The 21401-nt window shown below is 43.3% G+C and overlaps 1 protein-coding gene across 1 annotated transcript in view; it reads right to left on the bottom strand.

Moving 5' to 3' along the window:
- Window positions 1-472: 472 nt before the first annotated feature.
- Pcsk5 (proprotein convertase subtilisin/kexin type 5) overlaps window positions 473-21401 on the bottom strand; it is a 409108-nt gene continuing 388179 nt past the window's right edge. The window contains exons 34-38 of the mRNA XM_028770072.1: window positions 18754-18931; window positions 14665-14882; window positions 7687-7787; window positions 5286-5472; window positions 473-1763 (exon numbers count right to left, since the gene is read on the bottom strand). Coding sequence (XP_028625905.1) covers window positions 1381-1763; window positions 5286-5472; window positions 7687-7787; window positions 14665-14882; window positions 18754-18931 — 1067 coding nt within the window. The 3' untranslated portion in view covers window positions 473-1380. The remainder of the gene's footprint in view (window positions 1764-5285; window positions 5473-7686; window positions 7788-14664; window positions 14883-18753; window positions 18932-21401) is intronic.

The following is a 21401-nucleotide window of genomic DNA, read 5'->3' as shown; positions in this document are numbered from 1 at the left end:
ATCAGATTATCTATGAGAACAAGGGATTGATGGCAGCATTTGGTCGAGTTGTTAAGTATGAAGTGAGTGAGAGATGTTAATTAGCTTAGTGCCTGGCATGTGGCAGGTGTGGGATTCATTGTATTATGACTGTCATCAACTGATGATGTCACCGTGACTGTTGGTGTTCTCTACACATAGCATTTCCTATCACAAGAAGCCCCAGGGGATTTTGCTTGTGTCATTTTGTTCCCAGTGCCCTCACTATGAACTACCATCTTCAGAAAAAGTGCCCACAGTTGCATAATCTAAGGTGACCAGAGTGGAGACAGAGCCAAGAAAGCCTAGAAACAAAACAAACTGCAGGGGTAAAGAGAGCTGGGGAGTTGTTTACAGCCAGCGAGAAGCATGATGGGAATTTTTTTAGGCTCTGGCCCACCTTTTCTTATGGAGAGTCCAAGCTTCTTTGATGACTCATTGATGACAGCTTTGGTCTGATTTAGCAGCTAAAGTCTTTATTTAATTTTTGAGAGTGAGTGAAATTTTTGTCTTCTGTGTTAGGTTACTATTAACACTTTTTTCTTTTATTATTTCCTACCAATGAGGCTCTTAGAAAAATCACAGGGGTGAGAGTCTTGGAAACAATTTTCTTCCTTCTGGCCCTGGTGCTGCCTTCCCTCCATTGGAACTTTCTCTGTTCTTGGATCATTATGGTTCTGGGTTTCTGTAAAGGAGCTGTGGCTCAGTGAGCATGTGGTCAGTCAGCTGTGAGGCTGCTAGTCCTTTCATTTTTCATGGCTCCTAAGCAGTCAGGGGAGAGATGGTTGCTCTTCAGGAGTACTGTTAAAGAAACTACAAGTCCCTTTTCTTGGTCTTTACAGACTTTTTAAAAAACACAATTGAAAGGGGAGAGATCTCCCACCCCAGCCCCAACAACTCTGCGGGATACTCCATCTCCCCTATATTTAAAATATCAGAATTCTAGAAGGTAGCAGTTGTGCGGGTGAGTCTCCAAGCACAGTTTGAAAGCAGAATCCTTACAGGTCTTCTCCATCCACTTTAAAAAAATCACATTAGAATGTTCAACAGATCTCATTTCTTTTTGTCTCCTGCATTTAATGTCTTAACATACCCTCAGGGAAAATGCCTTCGAATTCTCCTCTAGCGGGATATGTTCATTGCACTCAGCTAATCAAAAGCAGCACAGCAGACTCCAGCATCCCTGCATATTCAGGTTGGATGTAAAATAAGGACAAAACAAACACGAGGACCTCAGCCTATGTATTGGTAGCTCTCAGCAGGGTTGAGAGGCCTGGGGACCAGGAAGGGATGGGAGGCTGGGGGTGGCAGGCAGGGGGTGAGGGTGGGTTGTGGAAGTTTGAGGTGGGAGGAAGGCTCTGTTTATTGGTAAGAGTAGCTCTCATCATCGTACTCCAACTCATCATCTTCCGTCTCATCCAGCAGCCCGTACTTGAACTTCCGGTAGACAGTGCCATCTTGGCCCATATAGACTATGTCATCCTCATCATCTTCATCGTAGTCCCGGTCCCTATACTCAATCACCTGGTCCTCATCAAGATAGCTGCTCCTGTAGGAGGAGTATGACACGGTGGGTTCTGCCAGCTTTTCGTAGCGTCCCTTCGCCACAGGTCGGCTTCGGGACTTCCGCCACACGACCACAGCAGCCCCCAGCAGCAGCAGCAGCATGGCGCCTGAGGTCACCAGCAGAGCAGTCTTGGTGTGCTCATAGAACTCACCCTCGCTGGCTGGAAGGATGCACTCCTCTGATGGATGGAGGACGTCCAAGAGGCAGCAACAAAGGCGGGGGGGGGGGGGGGAAGAAACAGAATTGGGAAAATTAAGCTGTAAAGTAAGGAACTTTCTACAGCTAAAATGGCAGAATCATTGTCTTTTCGTCTACAAAAACTCAGTATATATCCCCACAGAGTCCCAGTCCATGTCTGATAAAACCAACCAATGCTTCTAGACTGTTAAGTTTGAGATCCAAAAGAGACTCCAGATCCTTGTTTCCTGGACCAGTCTCCAAGGGTCAAACCCTCTCACGGATTCTTTGATTTCTGAGAAATGGGTTTTTGTTTTTTGTTTTCCTTTCGGTACCACTAAACGAGAACTCTGATTTTTTTTTTTCTAAAATGGAGTTATCTCTCTAACAAACTTTTAGACTGGTCCAACATGACTTTAAGAACAGGAAAGCATAATTTATAAAGCCCATGGACTTTTAGTCATTTGTGGCCTTGGAAAATTTTGGGGCCAATTTGTTTGTGATAGATGAGAACTGGTTTGTAAAACAAGTGTATTTTCCAATCCATTAACTTCAAATTCAGGGGGCTTCTGGAGGCAAATTCTCTGATCACTATGTTTGGGTTTCTTGGAAATTCTTGACACTCCCTGATCAAGAAAAAGAATACTCTATTATTTCTACATCCTGTCTACCATCTTAAATGACAAAAGATCATAGCATAATTGAAAATTCAGGACCAGACAGGACCAAAAAAGCTCCATAGAAAGAAGAGTTAACCATAACTTGATCATTTAGCTGATTTTTCTTATTTTATATTCATTCATTCAGGCAGTATGACTTGAGTAGCTTAACTAATTTTCTTTTCTTTGTAATTTACCATACAGTGAAGCAATATATATATGAGAGGAAAAGCTATCTGCCCAGTTTGTTGTAGAAATTTAAATACACAGTAGGCTCTTCTTCCCCTTCCCCTCTATTCCCCACTTTCTCTCACATTCTCTACCCCTCCACAGGGACCTTGAAGCCACTCCTGCAACTGAGTAACTCCAGTGACCGACACCCCAGTACAACCCCCCCACGCACACACTGGTGTTTAATGGGGTTTCTATTTTATTCAAACAGGATTTTGCCCATCAAGCAAAATTGTTTCCTCTAAAATAGCAGTATTATCATTATTGTATTTTACATTACCTATGTCAGCACAGACTTGTCCCCTGGAGGAAATACAATCATACTAGAAGGACAGATAAATAATCTGTGGCATGTGGTTCCTGAGACAGGAGGATCTGTACAGGACCTTTGGAGGATGTTTTCTTTTCAGGGTGCTGGATGCACTCACATCTTACTATCCTTGGTCTTAGGTCACTGGCCCAGAGCCAGGCTATACCATTTGGTTTCTCTGTAGCGAGAAGCTGTCTCAGTATCAAAGGTACAATTAAGCTTGAATATCTGGGCTCTGTATTTCTCCTCATATACATACTATGATATGAGTCTACCATGGAACTTCATCCTTAGCCTAGGAAGACCCTTCCTTCCTTCCTTCCTTCCTCCCTCCCTCCCTCCCTCCCTCCCTCCCTCCCTCCCTTCCTTCCTTCCTTCTTTCCTTCCTTTCTCTTTTGGTAGGGTTGCCCTAGATAGATTTTAGGAACTGGGAAATATGATTAAGTTCTTTCTTAGAACAAACATTCAGAAACTGCTCTCAAGAAGCCTATGCTTCAGGTTTCATTTAAATACATTGATGTCATGAGGGCTGTTGCTCTCAGCTGACAGCCCTGCATCAGATCCTGCAGGGAGGTGCAGATAAAGGACCTGGAGAAACCAGTTGCTCTTGGTGTGTAGGAAAGCTGGGGAAGGAGAGGATTAATTAGTTCTTGGAAAGGTGGTACTTATAAACTAATGAAAGGCTGAAATGAAAGATAAATCCATGGCTGGTATTAGTTATGGCTCTCAGACTTTCTTTACTTACAAGTAGACAAATACAACATTTACTGGTTTTGGTTAGGCATGATACATCTGAATCCTAGTGAAGTGGTCTATTTCTGGAGGAGAATTGTATTTTAAGAGTATGTTTTTCGCATAGAAGGGATTGCTCCATTCAGAAACCTTAAGTTTTATTTTGCTTGAAGATGTACTCATTTTTATTTTTTATGTGTAAGGATGGCTTACACTGGTGGTTCAGTGGTAACATTCTTGCCAGGGCACATGTACATATGAGTGGCTTGCCTGCATGCACATATATGCCCTACAAGTGTGTCTGGTGCCCCAGGAAACCAGAACAGGGCACTGGATCTCCTGAAACTGGAGTTGCATACACTTCAAGCAACCATATGGATGCTCTTAAAACCTGAGCCATCTCCAGGCCCTCTGATCTTTCTAAGTTTTAATATACATTGATGGGGTTGGAGGTTGGAGGATAATTGAAGACTTGGAATTGATAAAGTTGTTTTATTTGTTCTCAGCTTTCAGTGATATCTTATTTCTAAAATGCTTCCAATCTCTAATGAAATGGCTAGATTTGAGCTGGACTAGACAGAGCTTCAGTAGAATCAAAATAACCAATTCCTTTCCCTCTTTCCCTTAGGAGCAAAGATAAAAAGAAACAAAATACATTTATGAACATCAGTTTCTAGACTTTGTTAAGATGGGGGGCAGCATATTTGTAGAAAGAATGTGAGGTTTTAGGGCTTTGTAGTCTAGTAAGCTCATGCTCAAATTCTAGTTGAGCATTTGTGATGTGCATGTGTGTATGTGATTTTTTCTTAAAATATGAAGTCTAGTCTCAAAAAATTGAGCTAGCCCCAGATGGTCTCTCAAATTTTCAATTTAGCTGAGAGTGGCCCTGAACTCTTCATCTTCCTGCCTCTACCTCCTAAGTGTTTAGATTACACACAAGCACTATTAAGTCTGGTTCTAGATGAGCCTCTTACCTATTGCTGTGGACTAAGGCAGGGCAATCCAATCTTTGGGCCTCTGTCTCTTTGTTGCTAAAATGGGGTCTGTTGGATTCAGGTTTGAACCTGAGATATCTCCCCCAAAGACTTGGGCCTTGGTTACTAGCTGATGAATTTATGGGGAGTGACCTATTCAGTGGATGAATCTGTTGATACATAATACAATGTCACTACTTGGAGGTGGTGAAAAATGGGTTCCAGTTGGAGGAAATAGGTTACTGGGGCCTGTCCTGGAAAGATGCGTTTTCTCAAACTTCTCTGCTTCCTGACTGTCATGAGGTGAGCTGTGATACTGTACCACATGCTTTCTGCCATGAGGCAGAGGCTCACTGTTGCCTAGAAACAACAGAGCTAAGTGACCATGAACTTAAAATCTCTGAGACCATGAGCCAAAATAAACGCTCCTTTAAATAGTTCTCCTCAGGTATCTGTCACTGAGATGACAACAAGCCCAATTTGTGAACCAGGAGGTTTCAAGTAGGTAGGCACACAGTAGCGGCTTTGTGAACTATTCATATTCCTCCTTCCACTTTGTCCCCATCAGCTTTCTGAGGATGTGCCATTTTCCTATAGGCTGCCCCATCTGCACTCACCTGTGGAACTCTGGCAGTCACAGCAGTCCTGGAGTCTGTGGGAGTGGGAAGCATTGCAGCAATGGAGACAGCGGCTGTCATCCATGTGTAGCAGCTGGCCAGCTGAGCATCCCGTGCAGTTCTTGCTCCCAGGACCCTTGCATTCCATGCAGCTCTCATGGCATTTTTTACAGTTAAAATGTTCTCCCTGTAAAGAACAGGGAAAGAGGTGGTTTTTGAGTGCAGAGGTTTTAACTAGGTACGGGAGTTCTCAAAAGGCTATTTTCTGTTGTGCTGTGAATAGGGAAGAATGTAATGAGTGGTGGTGGTGAGGCAGTGTGGGTGTTCTAGTTCATTTTATCTGTGCTGGGTAGAAGACCAAGCCTACTGTGTAAGACTGGAGGAAACCTTAGTTGGACTCTGACCTCTGAGACTCGCTAGGAATAGTAGCAGGAGAATTACAGGCTTCTGGAGGGTTTCGTTACAATGTAACAAACTCAAAGGCAGCCAAGTCAAGGACCAGTTGTGTTTAACTTTGCCAAACACTTTGGCAGTCAAACATTTTCACATCACTGCACTTTTGCAAAAGGAATATTGCAGGCATTCGTCAATTACTAATACCTTCTTGGTATCTAGAGCTGTTAATCTTGTAGTGAGAGTCTCACTCGGCAACGTCAGGAACAGAGTAGAATGGCAGTGGCTCCCCTCTTAGTGTTTTCCAATTTGATGTGATTCCCAGCACTTCATATTCATCAACTCATAGGTGGCATATCGTTTTCCATTTCTTTTTACTTTTGTGTTTATGTGCAGTTTTTTTTTCTTCTTCTTGTTGGTCTATGTATGTATCTATCCATGTATCCCCCCCCTCATCTATTATCTATGGACTTATCTATCAAGGCAAAGTCTTGCTCTGTAGCCTGATCTGGCTTCAAATGCATGATCCTCCTGCTCCTGTGCTCAGCCTCCTGAATCCTGGGATTCGATTTCTACTTTTCATCAAGTGAATGCTTTGGTTTTCTTTAGTCCTTACTCTTTTATATTAGCTACCTGCTTGACTTCTATGGTTCCTGGATTCTTGTACCTAGACTCAGAATACAGTTGGCGATTATAACTAGGATAATTAAAGCTCATTGGAAGAGGGTTCAAGGTCCATGGCAACAACTCTCTCCTTCCTTGGTGCTAGAAATACGGGTTAGGGAAAGAAACTCCATTTAAACAACAACAACAACAACAACAACAACAATAACAAAATCCAACAGCAACAATAACACCACCATCAACAATAATAATTATAGTTGTTGTTGGTGGTGTGTATGTATGTATGTGTGTGTACAGATGTGTATGTTGGCATGCGCTCGGAGGTCAGAGGACAGATTTTAGGAGCTGGTTCTCTCCTTCCACCATGGAATCTGAGGATTACACGCAAGTTGCTTGTACAGCAAGCACTTTTACATACTAAGCCATGTCATTTGCCCAGAAGATACTGTCTTACTAGACATCCATAACTTCAGTGAAACGGAAGGTGATGATGATGATGATGATAAACACAAATCTTGGTGTTTATATAAACACAAATCTTGGCGATTATAACTAGGATAATTAAAGCTCATTGGAAGAGGGTTCAAGGTCCATGGCAACAACTCTCTCCTTCCTTGGTGCTCTTCCTCAGTGGCAGAGCACCTGCTATGTGTGTGCTAGGTACCACTGAAAATAAATACATGAAGAGAAAAGAAAAAGAGGAGTGAAAATTGCTTTTCTTGAAGCGTTTGGGAATATCTACAATGCTGACAGAGTGTCTTCAGATGTTCTTGTCAAATCTTCTGGGTGCACTCCTACCTATGCTACCACGTGATCATTAGTAAATTCTTTAACTTCTCTGAACTTTAACTTTGATTCAAAGAGAGCTTATATGAAAATGTGTTGATTTATTTTAATTTAACCATCGATGCATTTTTTTTTATGGTTTCAAGTTTAGAACCACAACCAAGAAGTGAATGGATTCAGAAAATCTGTGGCTCCCAGGAAAGCTGGTTAATCCTATACTCACTGCAAGATGTGGAGGAAATGGAAGAACAGGAGCAGCAAGCTTCCTTCTGTCTTCACATACTTGTCTGTTCAGACAGCCAGAAAGAGGAGAGTTTGTATTTCTGTTGTAGTCGGGGACTGAGCTTCCTCTGTGATCGTAATGAATGGATACAGGGCTCAGGTTATTTTAGGTCTTTTCAGTTCCAGGGAATCAAGTGGAAGCTGAAGGTTGGCAGCTTGACTATTTTATGAATGAAAGCGATGGTACGGTGTTAAACGTAGGCTGTGCAGAGTGTAGTGATGTGTAGGCCGTTTTCACTTCCCAGAAAGACATGGGGAAACTGAGCTCCACGAGGGTGGGAGTGGGAGAGCATATACCAACCCCAGGTCTCAGTACCTTTCCATCTCTGTATTCCCCTACAATACATTCTGGGGTACAGATTCCGTTCAGAAGGTGGTAGCTCCACACACAGGACAAGCAGTTCCACGCCTCCTTTCCTGAAAGAGAGAGAGAGAGGGAGAGAAATCACATTATGAGACAGATTTCAGATTCTAACTCTGTCTTAATGTCAGAGCACTTGGGAGTAAGGAAGATGTCAAGTAAATTGAAGCTGAAAGGGGACCGAGGATGTGACAAGTGTCTACAAGACAAAGTAAAGACTTACAGAATACGTGGTCTCATCCCAGAGGCTCTCAGTCTGGACGCTGAGAATGTATGGATGAGAGATTATGTGTCACAGCAAAAGATTCGTAGAAAATGAGAAAGGAACTTTCATGAAGCCTTTCTTTCTTCTCCTATCATCAAATGTTTGTGGTTTCCTTGAGGATTCGAAATCCTCTTTGCTTGATAGTTTCAAATATGCGTTATTATATACATAGCCTCCCTGCTGGGTAGCAGGCTGGCAGACCTGTGTGACTGGAACTACGGACTGCTTCCTTTCCAATTTGGCTGAAGTCCAGGTAGTATTCAGTGGACTGTGTCAGCCTTGGTGGGAACCAGTGACTTTATTGTCATGTCCTCCTTTGCTGTGCAAGCCCTGAACACCTAGGCACCAGGGACCTTTCACAAAGGATTAAGTTCCTGGGCATTTTCTGTTTTCTTTTTTTTCCCCAAGGCTAAGAGACTCAGTTACTGCTTCTAAGGGGCCTTGAGGCTGGAAAGACAGACCTTTACACATTTCCTTAAAATTCAGAACAGCTCACCATCTGCTTTGCCTTATACTGACTTAGCCTAGTTTCACCCCCCTCCCCGAAACCAGCCCTGTGAATTCAACCCATGCAGGGTGGCCCTGGGATTTGGCTGTGAGGAGCAATGGGTAGAAAGAGGTAGTTTGAGAAAGTTCAAAGGGAGGATAAATAAGAAGGTAAATGTGTCGAAGGGAGGAAATAACTCGCTCCAGAGCCCACAGCTACACACAACGGTATAGATTAGGTCCGTACATGGTGCACCCGCCTCCCTGACTCCCAGTGCCGGTATTTTCTTTCCCCTCCCTTGCCCTCTTCTCCCTTACTTTCTTCCCTCTGTTCCTTCTGTTCCCACCTTCTCTTCTTTTCCCAATAGGACATCGCTGTGCAACCCAGGCTGATTTTAATCTTCCATCCTCCTCCTGCACCAGTCTTCTAAGTGCTGGAGTTACAGGTGTGTGCCCCTGTGGCCACCAAATAGCTTTCTTCTTAACAACTAAAATTACCGGACAGTCAGAAGTGGATGAAACACAGACACTCTGCTCATTCAGACTGCCAACTTTTTCTAGATTTGTTTCCCATGTCCTCAGTGTGACAGTTAATGTTTCAGAAAAATTAAACCTTTCTTTTCTATTTACTATATAGCCTAAGGTTGGAGGAAAATTCCCAGCTTTTTTAATCTGGGTGTATCCACTAACTAGCTCAGGGTGTGTGTGGTATTTAAAGGTCCGCAGAGGAGAAGAACAGGGAGCCTGGGAATGGCTAGCAGTGAGTTCTAGGGCTAAGCCACAAACAGGAAGAAAAAGAAAAATCCAACATGTGGGCTTTCTCCAGATCTATCCAGTGCTGCCAGTCACCCCAGAATCCTGTCTTGAGGATCCTGTGCTGATGAGCTGGGGAAAGGAATGCTCGGATTCCCAATGCTTACCTAGTGATGGTCCTCCCCTGGCTCACTGCACAACACTAATGGGTAGAAACTAGGGCTGTCAGGTTTACCAAATGACAATACAGTTATTTATTGGCATCTCATTTTTACCACATTTATGTGTGGATGTGATAAGGTGCTTTTCAATTCTTGCTTCTTCGACTTCCCCGCTTTGATGGTGAACCATAACCTGGAACTGTAGGCTAAAATAAATGTTTCCTCTCCTATTGCTTTGCGTATGGGTATTTTTTTTTAATTTTATCATAGAAACAGTTTCTGAAAACAAAAACAAGAATGAAAATGACGCAAAGTAAACCACCCTGGTTTCCAGGAATCTGGATATCCAAGATGGCTGGATAAGTGTTTGTTGAGTAAATAAATAGATGAACGGATACTCAGGGTTGTAAGGCAACACCGGATGGAAGGCTGGGGAAAGACTTTTGAAAAAACATGCTGAGTGTAATGGAGCAGAAAGCGGTCCTGGCAGAACGGACTGAAGGAGTCAGTACCCTGGAGAGGCAGGAGGCAAGGTTGGTTCAGATTTATAATAAGTCACTGTGGTTGGATGCAAAGACAGAGTAAGAGGTAGTGAGGGATGGGGGTGAATGTGAGGAATGCCTGTGGGGTAAGAGCCTCTGATGCAGACATCAAACACAGACTAAAATCAATGCAGACATGCTTCTGAGCGAAAGGGCATCCTATTTATTATCTGCCTTGCAAGATCCGTCTGACAGCATGGAGGACTGGATGGGCACTAGGTGGCTCATAGTGGGGACAGGAAGAGCACTTAGCTAACTGGTACTAACGGTTGATTCAAGCAACAAACTGTGAGAGTAGAAACCAAGTTAAAATGATACTAATGACTAACAGAGGGGAGGAATTTAAGATGTCACATGACTTAGGGACAAACTGTTGAGACCTAGAGATCGAGAAGAGAAAAGGCTCATGCTAGGTTACTGTGTCAGGCAAGGGGGAGTCTAATAAAGCCATTCATCAAGGTAAGAAATAGGAAAAAGTGGTCTGAGAACAGAGGGAGAGGCTTGGGGTGTCTGTTAGAAATCTAATGTGAGATATTCAGCTAGAAATTTGATGCATGTATGAAAAGAAAGTATGCACAGGCACACACAGGCACACATGGAGGGGGATAAAAAATACATGCACACACACACAAAGCCCCCAAACTAGATCAGATTGGCCTTTGGTTGACCCAGATGTTTGGCATCCTGGCCCCCAGAAGTACTAAATAACTCAAGGCTTTTGAATTAGCAGAGTGAGGTTGGGCAACAATTTAGTACATAATCTTCTAAGAAAATGTGTATCCCTTAATAACACATATACAACCAAAAATTAAACGTGGAGCTGGAAAGATGGCTCAGCACTTAAGGACAGTAGGTGCTCTTCCAGAGGAGGGGGATTTGACTCCCAGCACCTACTTCATTGCTTCCAACTGTCTGTAACTCCAGTTCCTGGGTATCTTCTGCCCTCTCTGGCCTCTGTGGGCACTGAATGCACTTCGAGCACTGGCATGCACACATGCAGGCAACACACCCATTCACATCAAATAAAAATGCATTGCTGAGCATGGATGGGCAAGCCTTTAATCCAATCGAGCACTCAGGAGGTAGAGGCAGACAGATCTCTGTGAGTTCAAGGCTGGTTTGGTATATATAGTGAGTGAGTTCCAGGCCAGCCAGAGCTATATATTAAGACCTTGTCTCAAAAATAAAGACCATACATGAACTCAGGTTCTGATATAGTTTGATACGTTTGAAGCATACTGAGATGGGAAAAGAAGTAGCAGAGAAAGCAAGAAAAAGAGATTTGGCTAACTATCTAGATGAAGTTTCCTTGATCCAGAAAGCAAACACACCCAAACAACGTCAGGATCAAGCACTTGGCTGATATGCCCAGGACAGGAAGTTGGCAGTGGCAGATGTGAGCTCAACTTTTTCTTGTTGCTTTTTTTTTTTTTTTAAAGCCATAACATGAGCTAAGTGTTTCCAAAGATACTGGAACCAAAGCTCTGACACAGAGCTTAAACAGAAGTTAGGGCAGCACTCTGCTGTAACAGACAAGACCTTCCATCAAGATCTGTACTTCCAAGAATGCCACCTCTGAGAAAAATGGACCATCCTAGTCTGGATAGAGTTTCTGGTGGAAGGTATGGGTGAGGTAAACGGAAAAACAGATTTAAGAAGTAAGGATGTATCCTGGTCTACAGAGCAAATTCCAGGACAGCCAGAGTTATATAAAGAGATGCAAAACAAACAAACAAAAAATCCTCTTAAGGATGAAGGGAGAGACAGAGAAGTAAGAGCCCGAATCTAACTCATTCACAACGAGTTTAAGTTGAACATTCAAAAATACACAGATAAAAGAAAGCTAAGAAGATCAACAATGGGCCTGGGGCCATAGGTGAGCTCAAAGAGCGCTTGTTTAGTCTATACGAAGCCGGAGTTCAGTCCCCATCACCTCCTAAACTGGCTATGGTGGTGTATGCCTGTAATCCCAGCAATTTGGGAAATAGATGCAGGAGAATAAAACATTCAAGGCTATCTTCAGCAACATCTCGTTGGAGTCAAGGCTGGACAAACAAACAACATTTAGAGCTGAGCATTTTCCAGTCTGGAAAGAAAAGGAATTATTTACCTCCTATACAAGCATTTCTTATTTAACACGCAGAGAGCACTTATCAAGTGTTGTAATAAAGAGTGGGAACAGGGCTACAAATGAATGTCATAGAACCTTGATAATCCTTGTTCTTGTTGGATGGGCTCACAGTTGGAGAGATGGACATATTTCCTAAAATGTAATGGAAGGCTGGGAATATAGCTCTATGGAATAGGCAAATGTTCTTGCCTAGCACAGTTAAGGGCCTAAGTTTAATAACCAGCATTCGAAAAATGTCACATAAAAAGCTTTGGTGAAACACTGAATTACAGAACAGGGATGGAGGAAGAAGCCTGCCAGGAGGACCAAGAGTAGCTCTCTAGAGGTGATGTTCAAGCTGGGTCTCAAAGTCTCATTTTTGTTTTTGAGGAAGGAGAACTACATCACAGGGTCTTGTGAGAGAGTGGCATATTAGGTGGCTGCTGTATGGTTCTGTGTAGTTGTGGGTGGTTCTTGACTCTAGAATATGTGAAATAAGGGTTAATGTTGAAGTTAAAGTAGGGAAAAGGGATAGGGAAAGATTTGAATCACCTCTTTTGTTTGATTGTTTTGTTTTATTTAAACTAGTTGTGTTGGCTTTACTTTGAGTCTCTGGGCTACCTAGTCTCTGAGTTTTTTGGTCATCCAAGCATTGCCAGGTATGGGTTCTGTCTCGTGGAGTGGGCCTTAAGTCAAATCAGACATTGGTTGGCTACTCTTATAGGTTCTCTGCCAACATTACCTTAGCATATCTGTAGGCAGGACACATTGTAGGCCAAAGGATGGCTGGGTTGGTGTTTATGTTTCTCTTTTGGCAGCCTCCAGAGTTCCTTCACACACCAAAGATGCTAGAACATAGGTGGGAAGGCTTTGTGTGGGCACCAGCTTGACTTCTCAATGACTCGTGTGTCTTCAGTAATGGGGTCTTGCTGTCAGTTTGGGGAGAGCATCCCATTGTTTTTACAATAGTCTGAGCTGTTTGGGGATTTCTATGGCACTCCCTTGGCCAACAACTCAAATGAACACAACCCAGTCTTGGTACTAGAAGCCTCTTTTGGTGACAAGCGATGACTATTTGGGACTCTGTCTCCCTTATTATTGGGAGACTTCATTAGGATTACCTACAAATAATTTAGGAAGTTTCCACTGCACTAGGTTTCCATACCATCTCTCAATTCCACCTGTCTTTCCCTGAATCCTCTCCCTCAACCCTATCTCCTCTCCCTTCTCCCTCTCATCTTCCCATTCCCCCCCACCCCCAGTACACCCATAAAATCTGTTATATTTCTCCCTCTTAATTATCTTTAAAAGTGGAAGCTGGGCATGGTAGTACATTCCAGTAGGTAAAGGCTAAGAGGATAAGGCACGAACATCATGTGTTTAAGGACAGCCAGGGCTACACCTTTACACAGGTAATATAGAAACATATAGAGGGAGAATATGTTATATACTTACGTGAAAATGTCCTTGTTTTGTTAAACTTAGGATAATAAAAATTAATGTGATGTCAATCAACATCCAAAGGACTGTTAGAGATGAAATGTATCCAGAAGGGCTGAGAAAGCCACGGCCATTTTGAAAAGGAGAACAGGAATGTGAGCTACCGTCTTTTACATGGATTCAATGTGACCATATTTTGTGGCAAGAGGGATACTTAGGAAGGGTCCAAAGATCTTGAAATTCAACTGTTTTGTAGGTAAGTAGGTAGGTTCAGTAGGGGGCAAGAGACAGAACAGTACCAGAGATAACATCAAGGTACCACCCTGGGCAGTGGTTAAATGGTGGTCCCTCCAATATTGATTTTATGATCTTTGGCACAAGCACACATGTGGAAAACAGTATTGGGGTATGGGAGAGCTTGAGGCAGATGTCTTAGGGAGTTTTTAAACTGATGAACATAAATGGATTTCCCTAGGTAGTTGCTATCAGCAGTGTTACAGTTTGAAATGAAATGTCCCCACAGACTCATGTACTGGAGGCTTGGTTTCCAGAGGCCAGACTCTGGGGAGGCAATTGGGTCTCGGCTTAAGCAGTGGATGGATCTTTTGATGGTTTCATAATCTAATGGCATTCTTTGGAGATGGTGAAAAGTAGGGTCAGTTGGAGGATTGTAGAGTGCTTATGTGCATGCCCAGGAAGTAGGTGTCTGCTTCCCCCCACCCCCCATCTTCACTGGCTGGCTGCTGAGCTGACTTCTCTGTTGCTCTGCCCTGCTCCATTTCACGATCTTGCTGCCACAATGGGCCTCACCACGGGCTTCAGCAGCGCAACAAGCAGACTGTAGACCAAAGCCTCTGCAGCCATGAGCCAGATTCTCAGGGATTTTTTTTTTTCACAGTGATGAAATCATACAGGTCAGAAGGAAGCTGAGAGTAGGTAGCAAGCACTCCCAGTGGACATGATGCCTCCTGTATCAGTCTCAAAAGACAGGAAGCCTGAAAGGTACCAAGGATGTTGTAGAATCGAGTGGGTAGACTGTGTGGATGCTGAAGAGGCTTGAGAAGAGTTTAGGAAATGGGGGCGCCCCCCAGGAGGAAAGAGGGAAAGAGAGGCAAAATAGAAAGGAAAACTTCTCCAATTTCCATTTTCATACGCAAAACACACGCATGTTCTTACCGCTGCACTTGTCACAAGTCGGATGGCATCTCTCACAGGTCTGTGCGTGTTGATCTGCATAGTAGTGCTCCGGGCAGGCGCGGTGACACTGCCCCTTGGAGCGCAGGAGAAAGAAAAATGTATCGCAAGACTGGCAGTCTGTGGGCCGTGGGCCCCGGCATGACTTACAGCTCTTGTCACACTTCTCACACCTACCACTGGTGCTTTCTCCGTAATATCTGAAACCAAGAGAGAAGCAAAGGTATATGCAGATGTCCTCTGGCAGTTGGACACCAGAACCCATGTGCGCACAGTCCCATGTAGAAAATGGTACAGAATCCGTACCTCCTCTTTATTGCGTTCAATCATTTCGACTTAGTTCTCAATGCAGTATAAATGCTGTGGGAATAATTGTCATGCTACATTGGGGCAGAAATAATGACAAGGAAAACAATCTTGTGTTCAGCAACAGCACAGATGTGGAGGGCTGCAAGGGCTCTGCTTGAACCAAAGGCTGTGTCAGACAGGGTTCACGCACCGGCCTGGCCCCTTCAGTCTCTTCACTCAACCTTACTCATGGAATCATTGCCAAGTTGCAATGGATCTAGTGAGCGTGGGTTTGCTTACCTGTACACTGGACACCATAGCATCCCACGCCCACCCAGCTGTTTGTGAAGCTGGAAGTACCTATAATGTTACTGTCACACACAGTGGTGGCTCAACAGTCCGGTACCATCACTGCTACTTCCTGTTCTTCCTCTGACATCCCTACATTTAACTTCAGCCTTTGCTGAATCACACCCTGGATGGAAGAGCCCTCCTCTCCCCTCCCCTCCCCTCCCCTCCTTTCCCCTGCCCTCCCCTGTCCTCCCCCCTTCCCTTCCCCTCCCCTCTCCTCCCCCTCCCCTCACCTCCCCTCTTCTCTCTTCTCCTCTCTTCTCCTTTTCCTCTCTTCCTCTCCTCCTCCTTGTCTCTTCCTCCTCCTTCTTCTCATCATCATCACCATCATCATCATCATCATCATCATCACCACCACCACCATCATTTTGGAGACAAAGTTCCCATGTATAGTCAGACTGGGCTTGAACTCTTGTAGCCCAGGCTGGCCCCAAATTCATAGCAATTATCTTGCCTCTGCCTTCCAAATGTTATGACTATAGCATGTGCCACTATACCCAGTTTCAAAGGCAATTTAAAAGCACCTCTAATTGGATCTGCTAATTTCTGAATTTAAAAACATTTTGAAATATGAGGTCGTATGGTTCAAGGATGGCCTTTATACAATAGATGTAAACTCCTTTGAAAGAATTTTAGGAGAGTCAATATTCTGCCAGTAACTATCATTAAGCTCTGGTGTGTGCTTGATGGCATCCTGGGGACTTTGGGAATGCTTCATGCCATTGAGCATGAACATGAGAACCAGAACCTGGAGATTAGGAGCTTAGTGTCTCGAACATGTGTGGTTTCAAATCAAGCAATACCACCTAATGAGCTGTGTGCCCTTGGGTGGATCACTTGATATCTCTGTGCATCATAGTCCTTATTTGTAACATGGGGCTAATAGTAGCAGGCAATTAAACTCTAGGAAGTTGTTATACTAATATTTAGAACCCTATTAATAAGTCATGTATATTTGTGTCAATTGTGGATTTTCAAATTAATTTTCACAGTATACCCTCTGAGTTTATATTATAATCCTAAATATTTTAGATCCAAAATATGTGTTATAGAAAATTTAGAGAACTTGCTTAAGGTCAAACAAGAGATGGTATGAAAAGGCTTATCTGTCAAACTAAAATATAACACAATAATGCATTGGCTGAAGATATCTTCCAAATAAGATCAAGGTCTTAAGAAAGCAGGCAGACGTGGTGTGCTCCATGTCTGCACCTCTGGGCATCAGCATGTCCCAGGGATTAGCTCAGTAACCTCAAGGTTCCAGGATTCTGGTGTAAAAATGTCACCTCAAATCCCAGTTTGTGGTAAATCAGCTCAGTGAAGATGAGAAAACTGACAGCATGCTTAGGTAGTGTTGAGCCCGGTCTCTGTCTAACAATCTGAAATAGTCACTTTGTATCCCAGTGACCCAACTGTGGCACAGTAATCCTCACGCTGCTCTCTGTACGTCCATGATAAAGAATTACCTCAGTTAGTCAATAGGATGACCAAGGTATTTGAGTGGTTTTATAGCTATGTGACTTCAGACACATCAGTTAAACTCAGCCTTAGTTTCTTTTTCTGTAAAATGAAGGGACCAGTGTCCACCTCATAAGATTATTGTAGAATCAAAGCATTGTATAAAGAAGATGTATTAGTTGAAATGCTTTGCAAGCTGTATTGAAGGTGCAAAGCACCAGTAGGGACCATGAGTGGAAAACATCTACTCAAAGTAGGTTTCAAAAATTGTCAAAGCATAACATTGAAATAGAGACACCAAGGAGCTTGCTGGATTATATTACAATTCCATATTACTGCTTACTACGAGGATTGTTTTAACGTAAGACTGAAATCTTGTGAGCCTCACAGCCTTGAACGACTTTGTGAGTAAGCATAGAGGCTTGAACCTTAAAGAGCTTTGCAGAAGGTCAAGACCAAATAATTACTTATTGTAGAAAGGTAAAAAGAATTATACATCTGTCCGTACAAGAAAAAAAACATTTAACCAACATGCTTATGTATTTGGAACACTGATTTTACCATAGGAATAATTCCCCACCAATACTTCACCAATACCCCAGTTCTTCCCTAGTAAAGAGAGTGGTGGCAGCCTGTACTCCCCTTCCCCCTCCTTCTGGTAACTCCACACAATGTGGGCAGCATCGTCTTCTTACTGCCACGCTCTGCACGCTGTTTAGCTACAGGACTGCACACCTTTGGTGTGTGCTGTGGAGCAGAGAGTGACTAGATCTGAGGAAGATAGAGAACCTCTCTGTGGGATCCAGATCTTTTAAGACACTTCCCTGGTAGCACCCCCTTCTACTCCAGCCTGGAAGTACCATGCCATTAGTTCACATGGACAGTACTTGCCAAAAATCTCTGAAGAATTGACAATGTGTTGCTTGTATGGTAGCACACATCACATGAAAAAATAAGAGATGTTTTATTTCCAGTAGCTCAATTTTTCTTTTCAAATGAGAAGATAGTAGAACCAGGGTAAGCCTTTGAAGTACAAAGCATGGGTTTTTACTCAGCTTATCGAGATGGACGAGATGCTTTTGCACTAACCCGTATGGATTACATGAGTGAGTGAATGAGTGAGAGACACAGAAATGTGAGCCAATCAGCACACAGCACCGACATAAATGTAGCACACAGATATCCCTTAAGACTGAAGGAAGGTACCAACCGGGATTAAAACATCCAGGAAAGGTCCTCCGATTTGGGTCTGGAACCTCTCATGGCCCTGGGTTACTAATTGAGAGAGAGTGGGCAGGAGTGTGGAAAGCTGGAGAGGTCATGGCCCAGTCAACCCTTCTTCCCAGAGTGTTTGCAATCAGATCTGATATACACACCAGCAGCTTTTCTTAGCAGGAAAATAATAGAGTCTTTCTTCACAAAATAATTTCCCCCATTGCTTTTATATTAGCATTTCACTTCAGTGTCAGGGTTGCATTTAGAGCCAAAGCTGTAAATTGTGGATGCTAGGCATTTGTGGGCGCCTGGCAGGCTGCAGAGGCCATGCGGTGTTAATGGAGAGATGTTCACTGAAGTTGCTCCCTTTTAAGATCAGTGTACTGCTTAGATTTTGCATATTAACCCTGAATCCCCTGAATCTATGCCACTTCCCAAAACAGAAAAAAAGAAGAGCCCTTAAACCTGTGTTAATGCTTCTAGGTCATTATGAATGGAGGAGAAACTCCTCTGCTTGTGATCACACATCTCTGGATTGTCAGTGATGCTAGGCCCTGAGGATGAATAATAGTAACTTAGTCTGATGGGATCATACCGTCTGATTTAGTGTGTTCTCTCACTAGGACACACTGTTTTTCTTTTTTCTCTTCCTTTACTTTGGCCTACTAGCAGGCAGGCTTTACTCTGAGCCCTACTTTCATCATCGGCAAATGGCTTGCCCTCTAGAGTGGCTGAAGGAGAAAGTGCTGAACTCCTTACCCATCCCTGCATTGCAGCAAGCACTCCTTGCCCAGTTGAAACCAGCCAGGTCGGCAGGAGAGGCACTGCATGCTGTGTGGTCCTTCGCAGGTCTTGCAAGAGCTGTGGCAGAGCACACACTGCTGGCTATCCTTGTCAGCGTGGTAGCCCTCTGGACACTTTTTCACACAGGTTGTGTCTGTGGGAGAAGGAAAAATGAGTCTTGACAGCAAGCTTGACCTGTAGTTCTCACATCTGCTCTGTTCAGGGAAGCAGACACTGCATGATGAGGGAGAGGAAGTCCTAGAGGCTGATTGAAATCAGTGAAGCTGAGGTCAGCATGGACAGTCCAGGACAGGCAGAATGGAAAGTGTGGGCTGGTAGCTATGGCAACTGAGGGTTGTTGGGTATCTCCACTGTAGTTTTCTATCATGGCTATAAGAGTGACCACCAGATTTATGGCTTCATAACAGAAACTGTTCATCTCTCTATGATAGAGGCCAGAAATCTAAGTGGGTGTACAGAGCTGCATCCCTCCTAGAGGCTGTCAGGGGTTCTGTTCCTCCCCTGTCTACTTTTAGAGGGCATCTGTGTTCGTGAGCTTGGGATCCCCTTCTCTTTCAAGGGCAGCATCATCTCTGTTGCTCTGATCTGCCCAACATACGTCTAATACTAAGTCTGTTTCTATCAGACCCTGTGATTACGTTGGTCTCATCTGTTTACAGCAGCATAGTCTCCCCATGCCAAGACCTTTCATTAAACACAGCTACAAAGTCCTCCACTACACACAAGTTGTTTATTAGCAAGATTGTGAGATTAAGGTGTTACATCTTCAGGAGAGAGAGAATAATTAGTCTATCACGATCTTCTTAAAACAATCTAGTTTATAAATTGCCCATGTCTGGTGGCACAGGGCAGGCAGGAGTGAGAGGATCCAGCCAGGGCAAATCCTGTACCCAACTTTTGGGGGGAGTCTCTGTATCAAGGCTTAACTCTAAATCAACTTAGTTTCCAGCTTAAGGGAAGATCTTCACTAATGAGATATCTTTCTCTCTGTAAGAAGGTATCTGAGGTGACCATAGATTAGTCATTACTAGAAGAGAATGTCCAAATGGGTGAGATTGTGTGAGAGACCTGGTTGGAATGGCTATTTTTTTTTTTAATGAGGAATAACTTCTAGACAGGAAGTTGGCCAACCTAAAATGGGCAAAGAAGACAGTGTTTCCAACTGTCACCTATTGTGAGAGGCCAGAATAATAATGAGGATGCGTGACCCTATATGTAATGGGGTACCAATATCTTTGCTAATGATATCCTCCAAGAGGGGGAAACTGGCTAGCTATTTTGACCATGAATAGCTCTTTCTATGGTTTATTCTGCTGATTGGGGAAACAGTGCCAATACTTTCTGGGCTCCCCAGTATTAATCTCTTTTAAATTAATTAATTGATTATTTTTGAGGCAGAGTCTCATATAGGTTGGCTTCAAACTAGCTAAGGCTAGTCTTAAACTCTCAGTCCACCTGTATCCACCTCTCACGTGCTGGGGTTACAGGTACATCCTGCTTATTCACTCTTTGGAGACAAGGTCTTGACATATGAAGCCCAGACTGGCCTTGATCCTCCTGTCTCAGCCTCTCCGGTACTAGGATTATAAGCATGTGCCACCATACCTACTTAAGATGATTAGTTAATCAACAAATACTGGATTAAGAGGCAACTATGGTAGAGGACAGAATAGCTACATGTCTGAGTACACAGACTACTTATTATTTGGGAATCAATGGAGAAAATGAATTATCTTGAGGAAAGGATCTATCTGCATGAATATTACTGATGACAGGCAGGTGGATATCACACTGCTCCAGACATAGCTCTCAGAGGATACAACCCACTTCGTTTGGTTGAGAAGCCACACCCACCATCTAGACATGGGGAAGACTCTTGCTAACACAAAAGGAAGAGGAAGGACTGACTTTTTCTCAAGTGTCCACAGCATAAAATACAAATGGGTTCCAGATGGAAGGCGAATGTAAGAAGCCCTTACCCTGGTCCTACCTGTGTTAAGTAGGAGATTGGACCATTTAATAGAACAGTATATCTTAAAAACTTTTAGACTTATTTGTTTTATTTTGTGTGTATTAATACTTTGCATGAATATTTGTATGTGTATCACATGTGTACCCGGACACTCAGAGGTCAGAAGAGGACATCAGGTCTCCTGGAAGTGGAGTTACAATGGCTGTGAGCCACTGTGGTTGCAGTGGATCAAACCCAAGTCTTCTACAAGAGCAAGTGCTCTGAACCACTGGCCCATCTCTTCAGCCCCAGTAAGAGTGTATTAAAGACTTGTATCAATACAAATTTATTAGTGTTGACAATATCTTGTGGAAGAAAGTGTCCCTAGGCTATGAAACATATAGCAAAATGTTCATGGGAAAGAAACTGATATGTCTAACTTACTCCTCAATGTTTCAGAAAAAGGTACTTTGTAGGATTAGCAAATACTTGTACAGAGGTGGATGATGAAGATTACGAGTGAGCTAAGTAGGCAAAGGGCAGTGTGTGATGTTTCTTCTACCATCCCATCATAATTGTGTTTGTTTGGTTTAAAAATTTTTAAGAAATGTGGGGAGAGAGAGAGAGAGAGAGAGAGAGAGAGAGAGAGAGA

Source organism: Grammomys surdaster, unplaced genomic scaffold (assembly GCF_004785775.1).
Source record: "Grammomys surdaster isolate TR1022 unplaced genomic scaffold, NIH_TR_1.0 198, whole genome shotgun sequence".
Taxonomy (NCBI): Eukaryota; Metazoa; Chordata; class Mammalia; order Rodentia; family Muridae; genus Grammomys; species Grammomys surdaster.
This window is presented reverse-complemented; position numbering and strand designations above follow the sequence as displayed.